The sequence below is a fragment of the Puma concolor genome, chromosome C2, assembly GCF_028749965.1.
Source record: "Puma concolor isolate L17-30 chromosome C2, mPumCon1.1.hap2, whole genome shotgun sequence".
Classification (NCBI taxonomy): Eukaryota; Metazoa; Chordata; class Mammalia; order Carnivora; family Felidae; genus Puma; species Puma concolor.
Window position 1 is genome coordinate 31,211,863 of NC_141675.1, and position 15,998 is coordinate 31,227,860.

At 47.6% G+C, this 15,998-nt stretch overlaps 1 protein-coding gene across 2 annotated transcripts in view; it reads left to right on the top strand.

The window, feature by feature from the left end:
• The window catches only part of EPHB1 (EPH receptor B1), a 432,698-nt gene that overhangs the window by 310,114 nt on the left and 106,586 nt on the right, over positions 1-15,998 (top strand). For both annotated transcript variants that reach the window (XM_086674337.1, XM_086674338.1), the window contains exon 5: positions 1,777-2,112. In XM_086674337.1, coding sequence (XP_086530463.1) covers positions 1,777-2,112 — 336 coding nt within the window. The remainder of the gene's footprint in view (positions 1-1,776; positions 2,113-15,998) is intronic.

A 15,998-nucleotide genomic window follows, 5' to 3' on the forward strand; every position in this document is an offset into this window, starting at 1 on the left:
GGTGAAGCTGGCCCGGCCGAGTAAGAACCCAGCAACGGCCATGCCAGCTACCCTCTCAGCACTAGCTGTGTGCTGATCCGAGAAGAGATGGATGTTTATCCCTGGGCAGATGGGTTGGGAATTCTTGAACGCTATTTGCAAGACTTCAGTAAAAATGCTTCATGAATCCTGCCCTGTCACAAGGCTGTATGAAAGTTGTGCTTTAGCTCAGGCCTAATGGGCTTTATATAGTACAGTACTGATTTTCTTTCACGTTTTAATAGAATCCGATTTAATATTTGCTTTCTGCTCTAGCTGCTTGCTGTTGACTGATTCAACACAGAATCCTTCCCTGGTGCCCCCCGACCTTGTTGTTATTCCCTCATTTTGTTTGTTGGCATTTGATTCCTGTCTTCAGCATGAACCACTTTACACATGTCTTCGTTCAGCTGGCGACAGTCACGTGTGTGAATTCTGAATGCATTACTATCCAGAGCGGCTGCTCCAGCACACCCGCCATTCAGAAGGGGGGCTTCTGGGTGGGATTCATTTTCATCATTAGACATTGAGGACATGCAGTGCTTAGCTTGGGAACCTGAGGCTGTGATCTGTTCTGTTTCTGGGCAGGAGATTCTCAAAATGCCCAGCACCTTAGCTGTTAATTCAGAGATATGTTGCCTTCCTACAAAGGACTAGGTTTTCTAGAATTTAGTATTTAGCAAGGCATTTCAACCTTTGCCACAGTGTGAACACCATCTATAGACAGAGCTATCCAGAGGGAAGAGTCTGCCCTCCTTGACTCCCAATGAGTCTGGCTGGTTTGTAGGAGAGAGAGTCTGGTCAAATCTCCTGTTATCCATGAACAGATCTGATCATCAACCTTTGGAGTACCATACCAGTGTAAGGCCAGAGTGGGAAATGGCTTTTCCCTTAGTAGGGAAGGATAGCCGGTTTCACTAGCAGGCAGCATAACGCTGTTGTTAAAGTGCATGAGCTTTGGAATCAGGCAGACAGGGGTCTCCACACTGGCTGCAGTTCTTATATACCACATGATCCACAGCCAGTCTCCATTCTCAGTTTTAGTTTCCCTTTCTATAAAATCGAATTAATTACTGTTTCTTCTCAGGTAATAAGTGTAAAGCAGCTAGCAGAATGTCTAGAACAAATCTCTATGTTTTTCTCATGTCATGGGGTAAAAACTGGTGGCTATATGAACCTCCCAGCCAACTTGGCTTCTTGTCTTCACCAAAGCTTGGGCACTGTGAATATTCATCTATCCAGGTGATCTGGCAGCCTGCCCGACAGAGAAATAGCCCCAGCATGTACACATCACGCAGACTCCAAATTGCATGAGGTTTTGTGCAAGATGCCAGGATATGTCGGAGCTTTTGATGGGTCACTCATGTCCCTCAACCCTTGAATTCTACACAAAGAAAAGACAGGAATCCAATAAGTGTCTACTACATATGTATAGCATACCCTAAAGCTGGCTAGAGGAAGTGGCTTGGTCCTGAAAACCAAAGACCTTGAACCCAGATCCCTGCACCCTCGTCTCCTTTGGCACACACGATTGCCACTGTCCCCACTGGGATGACTGCGAGGGGAGTTTAGGCCAGGTTGTCATTTCTGTCCACCATATATTCTCAGAATGGATTGGAGCATGGAGATTTGGCCTTGACGGACTGAAGGTGATACATGTGTGTGACAGGGGAGGAGATACACCAAAGGCAGATGGAGAGAGGCAGGAGGAGGAAGCTTCTGCCTAGCCTCACTGGGCCCTTCTTTGTCTCCCTACAGGTGTCCCGTCAGGTCCCCGCAATGTCATCTCCATTGTCAATGAGACATCTATCATTCTGGAGTGGCATCCGCCAAGGGAGACAGGAGGGCGGGATGATGTGACCTACAACATCATCTGTAGAAAGTGCCGGGCAGACCGTCGGAGCTGCTCCCGCTGCGACGACAACGTGGAGTTTGTACCCAGGCAGCTGGGCCTGACCGAGTGCCGTGTCTCCATCAGCAGCCTGTGGGCCCACACCCCCTATACCTTCGACATCCAGGCCGTCAATGGAGTCTCCAGCAAGAGCCCCTTCCCCCCACAGCATGTCTCCGTCAACATCACCACGAACCAAGCCGGTGAGTCTGGAGGCATCTGTGCTCCTTCTGTCTGTCTGTGTGGCTGGTTCCCTATCCATCCCCGTGAAGGAACGAAGCTTCAGTCACACCCATTCTGCTTTCAGGCCTCCTCCCAGGGGTGAGGGTGTCAGGCGATGGGCATTTGTGGCCGTGGAGGAAACATGGCAGAAAATAGTGTTTCACCTCTGAGAGTGAGTTGGATTCTGAGGGACATTTTCGTGCTCAGCACAAAAGCAAAGAGGGATATCCAGGCCAGCGTAGAACCCCCAGCTCTGCATCCAGCTGGGATTCAACAAATGCCTTTGGAAAGATAGATGGACAGACAGACGGATGGGTGGTAGATGGACAGACAGATGGATGGGTGGAAACCCTGCACGATCTTGAGAACCCCGGTGCCGCTTTATCAGAAAACCCAATGAAGGAAGCTTCCCAGAAATCATGTGATAAAGTGAGGATTGCCTTCATAGATTATTTTTCAATTAAACTGTGTAATTCAAGAGTGCTTCTCCTGTATAGCTTGCCTAAATGAATGCTCCACTGTTAGAGAGACTTCAGGTAGTTGGCAGTAGATCACTCCTGACGGCCTGTACGTCCCTGAGGCGTGCACAGCTCACCAGACATTTCCTTCTCTTCTCTTTATTTCTGTATCTCTCACTCTTCTGACCTTTTCTCTGTATTGCTTTTTACACCTCTTGCAACAACCCATTCCTTTGTATGTCCGTTTAGCCAGTCCATTCAGGCACTCACTCACTCATTTATTTATTTACTCACTCATTATTAAGAGGCGGTTAGTTAGCGTCTGACGTGGGCCCAGCTGCGGATTAGACACTGTGAGGAGTACAGGAACAGACACCACCGTTCCTCCCACAAAACTCATTCACTGAAGAATTTGCAGGACATAGACACAAAACACAAATCTGCGGCATGGTGTATTCTAAGCGTGTGTACCATACACATGCAGTAAATACCGAGGGAGTTAGAAATGAGCAATCTCTCCCCTGGGGTGATGGTGCAAGACTGCAGAGGGAAAGTCTATAGGCAATAGGGGTCGTGGGCAATGGACTGTGATCTTATTTGGAATTATGGATTTTTTTTCAATTAACAAATTCTAGAAGGACAGCTTGTGAGTGGAATAGCTGGAGCCAGGCACGTCTCTTTTCTCTCTCTCCCTGTGTGCAGCTCCCCTTTCTTAACCTCCTCTTCCCTATTCCGTCCTTGTCTGCTCCTCACCTCCCCATCCTCAGGCTCCTTCTGCCTCTTTCAATCCCGGGCATCTTTGATGGCAGATGATTCTTGGGTTTAAGCTGTCAGAACTCAGGAGAAAAAAAGGTGTTGTAGGAGAGCATGGCTGTCCAGATGGCTGCGTTGTTGCTGTGAACACGTGTGTGTTCGTGTGTGCATGTTTGCATGTATGTGTATGGTCACGTGTTTGTATGCATGTGTGTGCCGTGAGAAAATAGGCGTGGAAGTGTGGAAGCCTCCAGCTGGTGACCACAGCCCCAGTGCTGTGGAGACAAAGGTTGTGACAGTCTGTCTTACCCAAAGAAAAGGGAATGGTAATTTCTATATCACGTTGAACACGGAACATGGGCAGCCTTTGTTAGCAGTGTTTCCCTTGGAGAGTTTAAGGCAGAAAACTGGCTGAAATATTTTAGTGTCCCAGCTTCGGGGACTAATAATCCTGCCAGGCTGTCATGTCATGCTGGGCTTGGCTGTCTGCTCTCTCTCTCTAAGAATGTGCGAACAAACCTGCCACTTATGGCGGTTTACTTTGATTCCTGCCCCTCCCTTTCCTTACCCTGCTATTCCCGAACCTGCCCATCTGCTTGTCTTGCCATCTGCACCTTCCCAGGCTGCAGAGGCGCTGAGGGACCAGGGCTCCTACAAGGGGCCTGGCATTGCCGGCATTCAAAGTATTTGTTTTGATCCTCACTCATTTTCTCCTCCACAAGCACATTTCTCATGGCCTTTGTTCCCCCTTTGGTGGGCCCTCTATTCCTAACCTTCCCTGATTTGGGGGTCCCAGCCCCATCCACATGTTCCAGTCTATGATTTCTTTTTGGGAATTCTGGAATTTGGGTGTCAGAAAGTTTATAATCAATAAGAGAAGGGTGCTTCTCAGTGGCATATGGTTGTTACAAAACAAATGACAAGGGGGCCCATGGGTCCTAATCTATGGACTGTGGGGCCCTGAGCAGTGCTTTCACACTGCTTTGACAGATCCACATGTGAATGCAAATTATTTTCAACCAACAGATAACTCTTTTAAAAGATGAGATTTTTCAAAATAAACACTTGGGCCTGTTCCTCTGTGAGAGGCCTTTTATGGCATCATAAAAGCCGTATCACTCAGATCCAGTAAGGAACAGGATAGATGGACCCATGTAAGTCCACAAATTATAACATGTCTAACATCTTTCCAGGGACCCCTGAAATCTTCCGCTCTGGGTGAAGTCCAGGTCAGCCTCCCCACCCTGACCTCATGATAATGGCACGGCCCCTGCCACCCTGTCCTACTGTCTGGGTCATGAGTAGGTAGATAGAAGGTAAAGAATTTGACCCAGAGCTATCCTGGGATCAATTATTAAATCAAATGATAAGTGCTATCAGGACCTATTCTGGGTCTAGAACTGCCCAAACTGAAATCGCTGGGGACCGTTGAATGGATCCTGATTGAGGAGTAGGTGAATAATTATTATCATAGCTTAACACCTCATGTTTGTTGGTTCATTTTGTTTTGTTTTTGAGTTGACAAAGAATTTTGTCATACATGGACTCATTTGATCCTCATAATTACCCATGACTTAGGCATTGTTCATATGTTTCCGATAAGGAAGAAGAAGCTTAAAGGGATTTGAAAATCTAGGATTAGAAGAGGGTTGGCAGGAAATCACCTCTGATTCTGCCTTCCTGTTTCCTTCCCTAAACAGTGGGCAGTCCCTCTGTGCATGGAGAAAGTTTTCAGAGCCAGCCAGTGCCCTCTGGCTCAAAAGAGCACCTCACTGTGCACCCTCTGTTACTCTTCCACAATTTTCTTTGTAACACAGAACCACAAAAGACTTTTCCCTGCCTCTGGATCAAGATGGAGATGAGTGTGTGTTCGTTGAGGGATCCAAGGTGTCCCCCCACGGTGAATTGGATCTTGACAGTGGGTGTCAGTAAGGGTCACACAAGAGAAGGGTTTGGATAAGTTGGCTGCTCAGTGGTCTTGGACTTGATCTGAAGCCTGATGCTCATGATTATCAGACTCTATCCTGGGAGGCTGGTTGCTACTTTGGGCTGGTGCTTTCTTTTGTTGGGAGCTACAGACCACATCCATGGCTGGGCATGTAACTCTTACTATTCAGCAGACACAGAATTGCCATGCCCTCCTTTCTCAGGGCTGCCCAGGCACGCCACGCTGATGCTGCATCTGCTGCTATCATGAGCTCTGCCCAGTGGAAGCAGGCAGCTCATCCTAGCTGATTGAGGTATATAATAAAAAGAACTGGTTGGCATCAGCCCATCAGAAGGAGTCACCATGAGGCTTTCCTTGACCCTCAGGGCTGTGATCTAAGACCATAGGAGGTTTTATAATCGTCTTTTGGTCCATAGCATACACAGAGACAAGCATCACTGAGGGAACACTGAAGGATCTCTTGGGTCCTGAGATGCAGAGGGCTTCCATATCCTTCCATAACAACCCCAGCCATGTCTATAGTCATGACTTCTCAAGGATCTCATATCACTTGGAGAGTATCAGGATCAGATCCTCACCCAGCCCATAGGCGGTGGCCGAGAACTACTATTTTGAGCACCTCCAGTGTGCCAAGCACCTACCAAGTTCTTTACATAGTTGAGGTGGATCAGATGAAGAAACTAGGGTCAGAGTGCTTTCAGAATTTTCTCAGCACCTTATAGGCAGCAGGGATGTTTCTAGGTTTCAAACTCAGATTTGTGGCCATTTTATCCTCTGACTGATCAAAAATCGCATCATGGTGAGCCGGGTAAGTTGTAAGCTCCCTCTAAGCCATTGCCACATAGCTAGGCCACTTCAGCTGTCAAAAAAAATGTCCATCATCTTTGGTCAGGGTTGGTCATGAATTATGCAAGCTCAGATATACGTGAGGTCTTCAGGGATGCAGCCTCGCACTGAATACAGCTGCCTTGAGTTTAAAATAGACCAGCTCAGGTGGAACTCTCTCTGTTCCAGTGGCCAAGCGATCTGCAGAGAGGTTGTTATCACCACTAACTCCTGCAGTCACTCTCTGGCACCTGGCCCCAGATTCAGACTGATGGCCAGATCATCTGGCTGTCAGAGAGAATTAAAGTGAATGACAAACTTTACTTCTCTTTTCTGCCAACTAGATTCAGAGTGTCAGAGTTGGGGAAGGGGACCTCAGAGGAAATCCTGGAAAAAGTAAATAAGACAAATCAGACTGGCACATCTTAAAAATCAACTTGCTGCAAAATAGAGTCAGTGAATTTAGGACCAACTAACCCAGAGAGAACAAACCCAAAGGCCCACGAGGCCTGTCTAGCAGTGGAGAGGAGCAAAACATGGCCAAGTGTCAGGCAGTAGGGAGTGGTGAGGACCACAGAGGACTGTAGAGGACAGGGCGAGCCTCTGCCCAGCTCCAGTAAGTGATGCCACACCCAGCAGTGCCAGAACTTATAAGCTGATAACCTAGATTTAAAATGCTGACAACTAATTAGAAAATTTTAAAGCACTTGAGAGCCAAACGTGTTGGCTGTGGTTTGTCACCTCCACCTCAGAGGGCTAATCTGACTTAGCCAAGCCTGGATGGCAAGTGTGCTGTGTTGGTCTAGCCCTTTTCCACCATGGGGCAGTCACCTGTCTCAGCTCCTGCGCTCAGTGTGGCAGAGGTGCAGCAGGGGACCCTGCACTTGGACCCTCTCTCTGCTTTTCACACGACTCAGGCAAGTTCACATCACTCGTATGAGTGATGACTCCTCCTTCCTCAGCTGTAAAATGTGAGTAATGACACCTGCTTCCGAGTGCTGTTGCGACAAGCAAATGAGACGGGACAGAAAGTGACTTTGTGACCGATGCTATGATGGGGAGATGTGCATCGTTTCTGGGCCAGACAGAAATTTGCTGGACTCTCTTCCTAGGCTTTCTTTCCAAGGCCCCTCCATCCCTTTGTTTGGAACTGATGTCATCCCCATCAGATAAATGGCACGTATGGGTTTGTCCATTCTTTGAGGGAGGAGTAGGCACTAGAAAGGTGAGTAGCGAAGTCCTGGTAAGTTGACAAGGACAGTGGAGCTAGAACCTGTATGTATACCTGGCACAGGCTGATCTTGCCACTCTGAGGAGCCTGTCTATCCTTCCTTCTCATGTATTTGGAGAAGCAGCCCTTGGCCTCTTGCTTTCATGATGGCATCAACAGTATCTATATCTGACATTATATTACGCTTGTTCGGTGGATGGCCCACTATGCCTATTGCATATGGAATATTAACGTATTCACTGTGCCCACAGACACAACCCATTGCTTAATTTTGTTTAAAAGCTACTGCATTACTTCTATTAGTGGTCATAAGCCCCAATAGTTTGTCCATTTTTAAGGCATTTTTGAAGCTCCTCGACAATTAAAGTCACTCAGAAATGCTACTTTTTCTACAAAAGAATTACCTAGCCCACCCATTCCTCTGAACACATCACCTAATTTGCATTATTCCTTGGTTAAATATAGTATTTGCATGCATAAAGAATAATCTTTGAATATGAAAAGGAATTTTACGATATTGCAATATATCGAGCTCTTTGGAGGAAAGATATTATGTAAATCTCAAAATTAAATATTAAAACAATATTACAGTGCTGCCTGTAAAAATTTAGAGTGTTAAGATCCATATGCTGAAACCAGTTCATTTTTAGGGGCTGGTCTCATTGGAAATTAGTAGGTGAAATTTTCTCCAAAGCAGAGAAAAGATTGAGTCAGAACTTTAAAAAGACTGGAATGACTTTAAAGAAAACTTTCATTGAAATTAATAAAGAAAGTTTAAAACCCTTAAGTAAATGAAATTTTCACTGTTCTTCATTCAATTTCATAGCTCATTTCATTGGTTTCTTCTTGTTGTTAATTCTAAAAAGATTGTTTTTATTGTTTCTTAAGCCTTGACATTGAGAAGGAAATTTTTTTTATATGAAATTTATTGTCAAATTGGTTTCCATACAACACCCAGTGCTCCTCCCGACAGGTGCCCTCCTCAGTGCCCATCACCCACCCACCCCTCCCTCCCACCCCCCATCAACCGTCAAGTTTATTCTCAGTTTTTAAGAGTCTCTTATGGCTTGGCTCTCTCCCTCTCTAACTTTTTTTTTTTCCTTCCCCTCCCCCATGGTCTTCTGTTAAGTTTCTCAGGATCCACATAAGAGTGAAAACATATGGTATCTGGAAAAGGAAATTTTAAGTGGCCTCAGAAAGGTCTGGGCCATTTGCAAACAGTTTTGTGTTGTCTGTGGAGCAGAGTAGGTCAGCAGGAGTACTGCTAACGGTGAAAGTCATGGCTTCCACCCCCGCAGCCTTGGGGCTCTCCATTAGATGGTGAGCTCTGTGGAAAATCAGATTTTCTCACCTACCCCAGCTCCTTGAGGGAGGGACCACACAGTGCTAGGCACAGGGAAACTTGGTAAGTAATTGCCAGGATCCTTTAGTCCCTACATATGAATTAGTCCATAAATGTTTGCCTTGGGGGTGGTGACAGCCAGCCAGCTGGCTAGGTATCTTCCTCCTCAGTGGCTCCTAGAAGGAAAACTGAAGGGAATGATGTTCAGATGATGCCAGCAGCCCTGATCCACTTAGAGGAGCACAGTGAGATTCACCCATACTCAAAGGAGTTTGCTTTATTTATTTGTTTAAGCATTTCAACTTTGGAAGTGTATTCATTCATTCAACACAGCCTTGTGACTGCTTTCTACAGGCTGATTCATTGGTTCCTGCTTCTAGGGGCTCCCATTCATTCAGTTTCTCAACAAAAATTATTGAGGCTTTCTGTGGGTCATACACCACTTTAAGCACCAGGAACACAGGAGCAAACAACACAGGCAAAAATCTGTGCCTTGTGGAGCTCATGTTCTAGTCCACAGCACTCACTGAGACTGAGGTCAGAGGCCCAGAAAAGTCGCAGGGGAGCAGATGACTAGCTGGGAAACAGCAACACAAGGGGTCCTTCCATTGGGCTCTTGGTACTATAACTTGCTGTGATGCCAACTCTCACTTTACCAAAGTTAGGGTGCAGCCACATGGCATCGATAGAGAGTATCTCAGTCTGTAGCAGCTACTGCTAAAGAGTGACAGTGTTGGATGGGCTATTGTATTGCTCACTAACTCACCAATTTGGACTTCTCATGGACAGATATCGCTTGCTGGGCCGTGCAGTGGTTGCGCGTGGGTATTCTCCCTGTTCTGGGTTGTGAGCGGTGCCTGGTGATGCTACTAACAGCTGAGAATGCCCCACCTTGCATCCCTGCTGGGATGACCAGAGCGCTATGGGGCTTGGGGCGCCAGTGCTCATTTCACTCCACCTTGGGCCAGGCACTCCCAACTATGTGGCTTGTTGAATGAAGATGGGACACACTGCTGGCAGTTAAGATTGTAGTAATTCCTTACCCTGCTCAAAGTCCAAATGAGATTGCAATAATTCTCCTTATGGAGGGAATCTCACAGAGGGAACTTCTGGTTGGATTACGAGATAGTTGCTGTTCACCCTGTGGCCTTGGCAAAGGAGGTGGCTGGGAGGAGGCATCCTTGTGATGTGTCTGCCCTGCACTTCTCTGGCACATGTTGGCTCTGTGAGCCACAACTATAATCTTTGGTACAGCATGCCTATATCCATCTTATTGGTTATTGTTCTCCAGTGTCTAGCTAGGTGCCTAAAATAATAGAAGTCAATAAATGTTTATTGAATGGATTAATGAATTATCAAGCAAATGTATGAATGGATGCCTCATTCTTTCTTAGACTCATCTCAGACATTAGCAAATGGTGCAGCTTGAACTCTGTCTGTGGTCTTTCCTTCCTCAAACATCTTTGGGCAGGTGCTGTGATGGGAGTTATGCCTCTGCATTCTTCCAGATGTTGGTGAGACCTGGAACTTCCTGGGGGCACTGTCCTCCCAAAACATGGCTCTGTGGAAGACCCTCTTCTGTGACCTGGGCTGCCCCTCTCTCACGGGCAAGGACCCAGCTGCCGGAGCAGGCAAAGCTGGGGGTAGTTGGGATGGCATTCCGCTGCTGCTGTCTGTCCACCGGCATGCCAACTCCGTGCCTATCATTTTCACAGCACCAGCCGTGTTAAACAGGCAGGAGCACCAGGGGTTTTTGAATGCCGCAATTAACAAAACAGTAATCAAGCTAAGTGTTTAATTTCAGAAAATTAACATCTTCTCGGAGCGGATGTGAAAGATGGAGAAAAAAGGCACATTAAATGTTCTGGGTAAATAAAGGCAACACCAGACCACAAATATTTTCCAGTGCAAGAGAGACTCTCTGCCAACCCTCAGGCCTTGGGATCAGTTTCCTTCTGGGATCTGAGCTGCAGGACATCAGCGATAGAATGGAGCCCTATGATTTTAAAATTTCTTTTTTTCTTCCTCCCTCCCTCCCTTCCTGCGTGCCTTCCTTCACTCCTTCCCTCTCTCGCTCTCTTTCTTTCTGAACATAGCAAATACTTTATCTGTCCCGAGCAGCTCAAGGGAACAAGGGCCCCTGTGAGCATATCTGCCCCATAGAAAATCTTTTTGTGTGTTTGCCCTTCTCTGAACTGCACTAGTTATAAGGATGACACAGTGAGTTCTTAAATGCACATAAGTTTTTCATGTGCTTAGGCTGTATTTTTCCTGATAGGCTGTATGGCTCCCGAGGGAAATGACCAGATCTCACTCCTCCAGTAACCCCTGTACGTCAGCATGGTGTCCTCTGTTCTGGAATGTCCTGACTGGCTTTATATAATGTTCATCGTCTTTGGTGCCTCATCAACCAGTGGGCTGGCATTTGTTTGCAGGAACAGGTTTGCATGTGGGGAGGGAAGCTTGTGAGATGCTGGGTGTGCAAGGGCTGGGTGGAGACAGGACATCGTGGTGTCTGTTGGTTTGTCTGATGTCCTGGAAGAGAGTGAGGGCCCAGGACAAGGAGTGGAAGGAAGGCAGCTTTGCAGGAGGAACAGGGTGAAGTTTGAGCACAACAGGCAGCCTTGAGGCTAGGTGATGAGGTGTCATAGTGCAGCAGGGAGGTCGGGCTCTCAGAGGTTGTAAGGCTTGTGCTGAACATGGCCACAGGTCCTCAGGGAGGGGACTGGAAATGTGGCTTAGTGAACAGCTTTCCTAGGGGGCATATCGCAGGCAGGTAACATGGAGAGCAGAGAAGCAGGAGATTGAGTGGATGGTTTGCAAATACATAGGAGACTTGCCAGGGCCTCCCAGAAGTGTTCAGGGATGGTGGCAAGGGGAGGTGGGGTCAGTTCTGCACATGAGTGATTTGTGGAGCTTGGGTTCCCAAGTCGAGGTATTAGTTATGCAGTTGGATATTTTCTCCACAATGTAGGAGATAAGCTTGGTTGCTGAGGGTGAATGGAGAAGTATAGGGGTCAAAGGTTTGAGAATGGCAAGTTTGGTAGTGCCATTGCAGAGATGGGGAAATGGGATTGAGCAGAGAAATTCTGCATTTCTAGAAAACATGAGGGCTCCTTGGAAGCTGGTGATCATGTGTTTACAAAGCTGCCCATCTGCCCTGTTATGTGACTTTCTCAGCAGTGCATGGCTGACCCTACAGGAAGTTAATTGTGGATCTCTCTAGGGTTGAGTTTTGCTGGTTGTGTTCTCAGAAAAGCTAAAGGCAACTCCCACCTGAGGGTTAAGGGAGTATTGTCAGTTTTGTTTTTGCAAAGATGGAACTGGGCTGGATAATGAGGGACACAAGTAAGGGAAAGGGCTGATGCATGGGGTGGAAGTCAAGGCTGAGAGGGCTGGAGGAGCCAACAAAAGTTGCAGTGGACTCATCAGAGATTGCAGAGAAAGAAGAAAACTTGAATTTGTGGCTTTGAATATGGATGTCAGGTGAGGCCGAATCCAAGTGTCAGATGTGGAAGAGTTGTGGGGGTCAGGGAACAGAAAGTACACTATTCTGGTGGATATGCAAGTTATCCACTGAAGACAGGATGGAGAAGACAGGAGCCCAAGTCTTCAGTGAGTTCAGACTGGTGGTGGGAGGGAGTACACAGTGGTCCCAAGCTTAGAGCGCGGTGGCCCAGCTGAGTGACATTTTAACAGAGGGTGTGGAGGATGGTGAGCCATGGTGTAGAAGTAGTGACTGGAAACAAGGAGGACACAGTCCACTTCCCAACCCAGAGGTGTGCCGGACACGAAACTGTAAACCACCACCCTTCAGAGGTCTGCAGGCAGAGGTGTCCCCGGTAGTCAGAGTCCAGGGGAGGGAGACCTGTACCATTGTGGGGATGGTGACATGCAGAGAGGGGCTCACAGCTGGGCATTGCAGGAAGGAAACTTGCCCACAGGATGAGGGGTCTGGGCCCCACGGCCAGGAGACTTCCATCTCCAGGCTCGGGGAGGACAGTCACAGAGACTGTAGGCACAGCTCACAGCCCAGTGTCAGTAGTGGCAATGTCAGTCTTAGGGTGATGGCGGTGGGTTTCCCAGCTGTGGGGGGCACCCTGCTGAAGATGTGCGGGTGACAGCCAGGGAGCAGGCACACAACCTGCTGTAGTGTATCCTTTGCTCTCTCCCGTGGCCTCTCCAGTGCCGGGGATTCTGTGAACTGCATTCTGTGATCAAACATTCAACAAACAGGATATGCCACGGTGCTTGCCCCACACCCGGAAAGGATGACAGACCTGCAGGAGGCAGAGCTGATGGATCCGTCCTCAGCCTCGCTGTCCTGGGACAGGCACCGCCTGACAAGTGCCCCTCATACACTCACATATCCTTCCAGAGCCTCCCACTGCCACAAGGCCATAGCACTCAGGTTTGCATCCTTAGGGCCATTTCATGGTATGCTTTCTGGTTACCCCAGCAGGGAGGAGGAGCCAGGTGGGGTGACCTAGGAGGGACTCAGGACACCACTAGCTGTGATGCTTCCTTCCTGTGGCACAGGGCTCCACACAATTCTACCTCCCTGCTGGGGACCCCTGATATCCCTGAGGAACTGTACCCCCCCAACCCCGTACTGGGCACCCTCAGTGCCTGGTGCCTGAGTGAGTGCAGGGGGAGGGGAGCGATGGCCGGAACCATCATTCCTACTCTGCTCTTGCCTGCTGAGGACTTAGGGAAGTCACTTTCCCTTCAGCCTTCAGTGCTCAAATCCATAAATTGTAAGAATTGGCAGAAAACTGAGTGACCTCAGATGTCCTTTCAAAGTTTTACATTCTGATTTTTAGATTTCTAGACAAATAGTTTTCAAATTTGAGTGTGCCTCAGAATCCCCTGGAGGACTTGTTAAAACACAGATTGTTGAGCCCTACCCCCAGCATTTCTGATCCAGTAAGTCTGGAGTGGGGCTCAAGATTCTACATTTCATGTCAGCTCCCAGGTGAACTGGGATCACAGTTTGAGAACTAGCAGGGTCAGTTGGGTGATCCCAACAAAGAACCCTCCCTTCATCAGCACTAATATCACAAATGCTATTTGTGATAGCATATACCTGCATATAAACCTGCATATAAATCTGCTATAAACCTGCATCCCCAGAACGGCCCCCAGCCTCCAACCCCCAGTTGTCACACCCCCTCCCTTGTCTTGGAACCAAGCCCTTCATGGATGGACCCAAGATGGAAGCACCTATATGATATAGGACTGACTCAGCCACCCAGGCCTGAAGCCCTCACTTTCTCTCCCACTCCTGCTTCGCTGAGCCCAGAGAGAGACTCAGCCAATATTCTACAACAGAATCGAAATGATGCCACCCCCACAAAGCAGTCCTCTGTCCTTAGTTGACCCCAAGGTAAAGAGGGAGATTGGAACAGGGCGTCAGGTCAGCTCAAGGCAAGCCCAGAGCAAAAGCCAAGAAGCCAATGTCCACAATAGGAGAAAACAATTAGAAATATAATTAATTCTGCTTTTGTATTCATATCCAGTCTCCAAACTAATTGCTTATTTGTTTAATCTACTTTGGCCAGAAGTGTTACTGCACCAAAAATATTTAATGAGTCAGGCTTCCTAATGTAAAATTCAAGCATATTTGTGCAATGAAATGAGTTTTCATCATCAGAGGGAGAACCTGTTATCTGAGCAATACCTTCTCAACAGAGTTATCTCCTAGAATAGAAATGTCAGAGGAAACACAATTCCTCATTTGCACAGTTCGTCTGTGTGCAAACTGTTCCTCTTTGTCTTCAGTAACTGGTGGACCTGAAGTCCTTAGCTGGCATTTAAATCTAGATTTTAGTTTTTTCCTAAGAATGCGTTTCATATAAGGAACAAGATAACCTACCATACCAGCCCCTCAGTCCCAATTTCATCACCCACGCCATTTATGAGCACCCATAGTTTAGTCTGAGGCCTCAAAGGGACTTGTGGAGGCTGCCCAGCACTTTTGGATCTCTCTGTGACCCCTTCAGAGTCTGGGCTGAGGAGATAGGAAATGGACTGGCTTCTGGGCTCTGGGACTCCTGCTTCTGATTCACCCAGAGCAGCTGAATTGTTCTGCTTCTCCTTTAATGCTTCAGGGAAAATTCTGTTAGGAGAAAGGATTCCACAGCTCTTAATAAAAGAAGGAAAATTAGAAAACTGCTAATGCTAGGGTAGCATTTCATCTGAAACCTCCCAGTGAGGTGGGGATGGCCCCAGCCTCCCAGCCTCTGCCTCTGTGCTATGTAAAGCACTCCTGCCCCTGAGCTCCCAGGATGGCTCTATTCAGACCCACTCCACATTCCTCCCCAGGGGCACTGCACCTACTCCGCAGAAGGCAGTTCACAACCTTGCCTCCCCTCCCCGCTGAGCCTTTATCCCTGGAGGGCCGCTGTCTATGTTAGGTACAGGTACATGATTTTCTGACCCTTTTACTTCCAGTGTCTTTAGAGAAGAGACTGAAATCACTCCAGTAAAAGCAAACCCTTATGGGACATCTATTATGTGCTAACACAGTAGGAAGAGGCTAAAAACATGACTTGTACTCTAAAGAGTTTATTCCAGTGATGGAGAGCAGAGATGAGCACTTGGAAAGTTAGATCTGTCCCAAGGTAGTGATTACAGCCCAATGAGAGTTACTAAAATAAGGTCTTTGAGTTGGGGGGAAGGGGAGATGGGGTGCTCTGGTAGGCATGGTCAGGTGGGGCTTAAGGCAGGGCAGTGTGTTGTGTGATCTGTGCTTCTGAAGTCTACTGGATTACAAAAAGACATGTCAGAGATCCCCAAAGCTGGGTTCTACTGGGACATGGTGTGTGGGGTAGTTAGAGGAAATCAGTGGGGTCCTCTATGGACCAGTTGGGAGGCAGCCTGGACCGGCCATTGGCTGCCATGTTGTTTACTGTTAAGAGGGGGCACTGGGACCTTTTCCAATGGGGAACCATTGATGGTTTTTGAGCATCAGAGGAACCTGGGTGAATCAAGCTTTGGAAAGATTAATCTGGCTGCAGTGTAGTTTGAAGTGAAGAGGCCCAAAAGTGTACAAGAGAGGTGGGACTGGATATCAGGTGTAAGGAGATACAGGTGACAAGACCAGGAGGAAGACAAGGACAGAGCCAAGGAAGTATCTGTGACCCCTGGGCCTGAGTCATACTATAAGATGAGTGGGCCTTGGCTCATCCTCTCCTCTGAGCCAAAGGTCTATTTGTCCTCAAGGACAAGGCACCTTATTGTTTACATCCTAGATTACTTACAAGAAAAACTTTTGGTCATCTTGAGATGTCACAGGAAACCATCTGTCT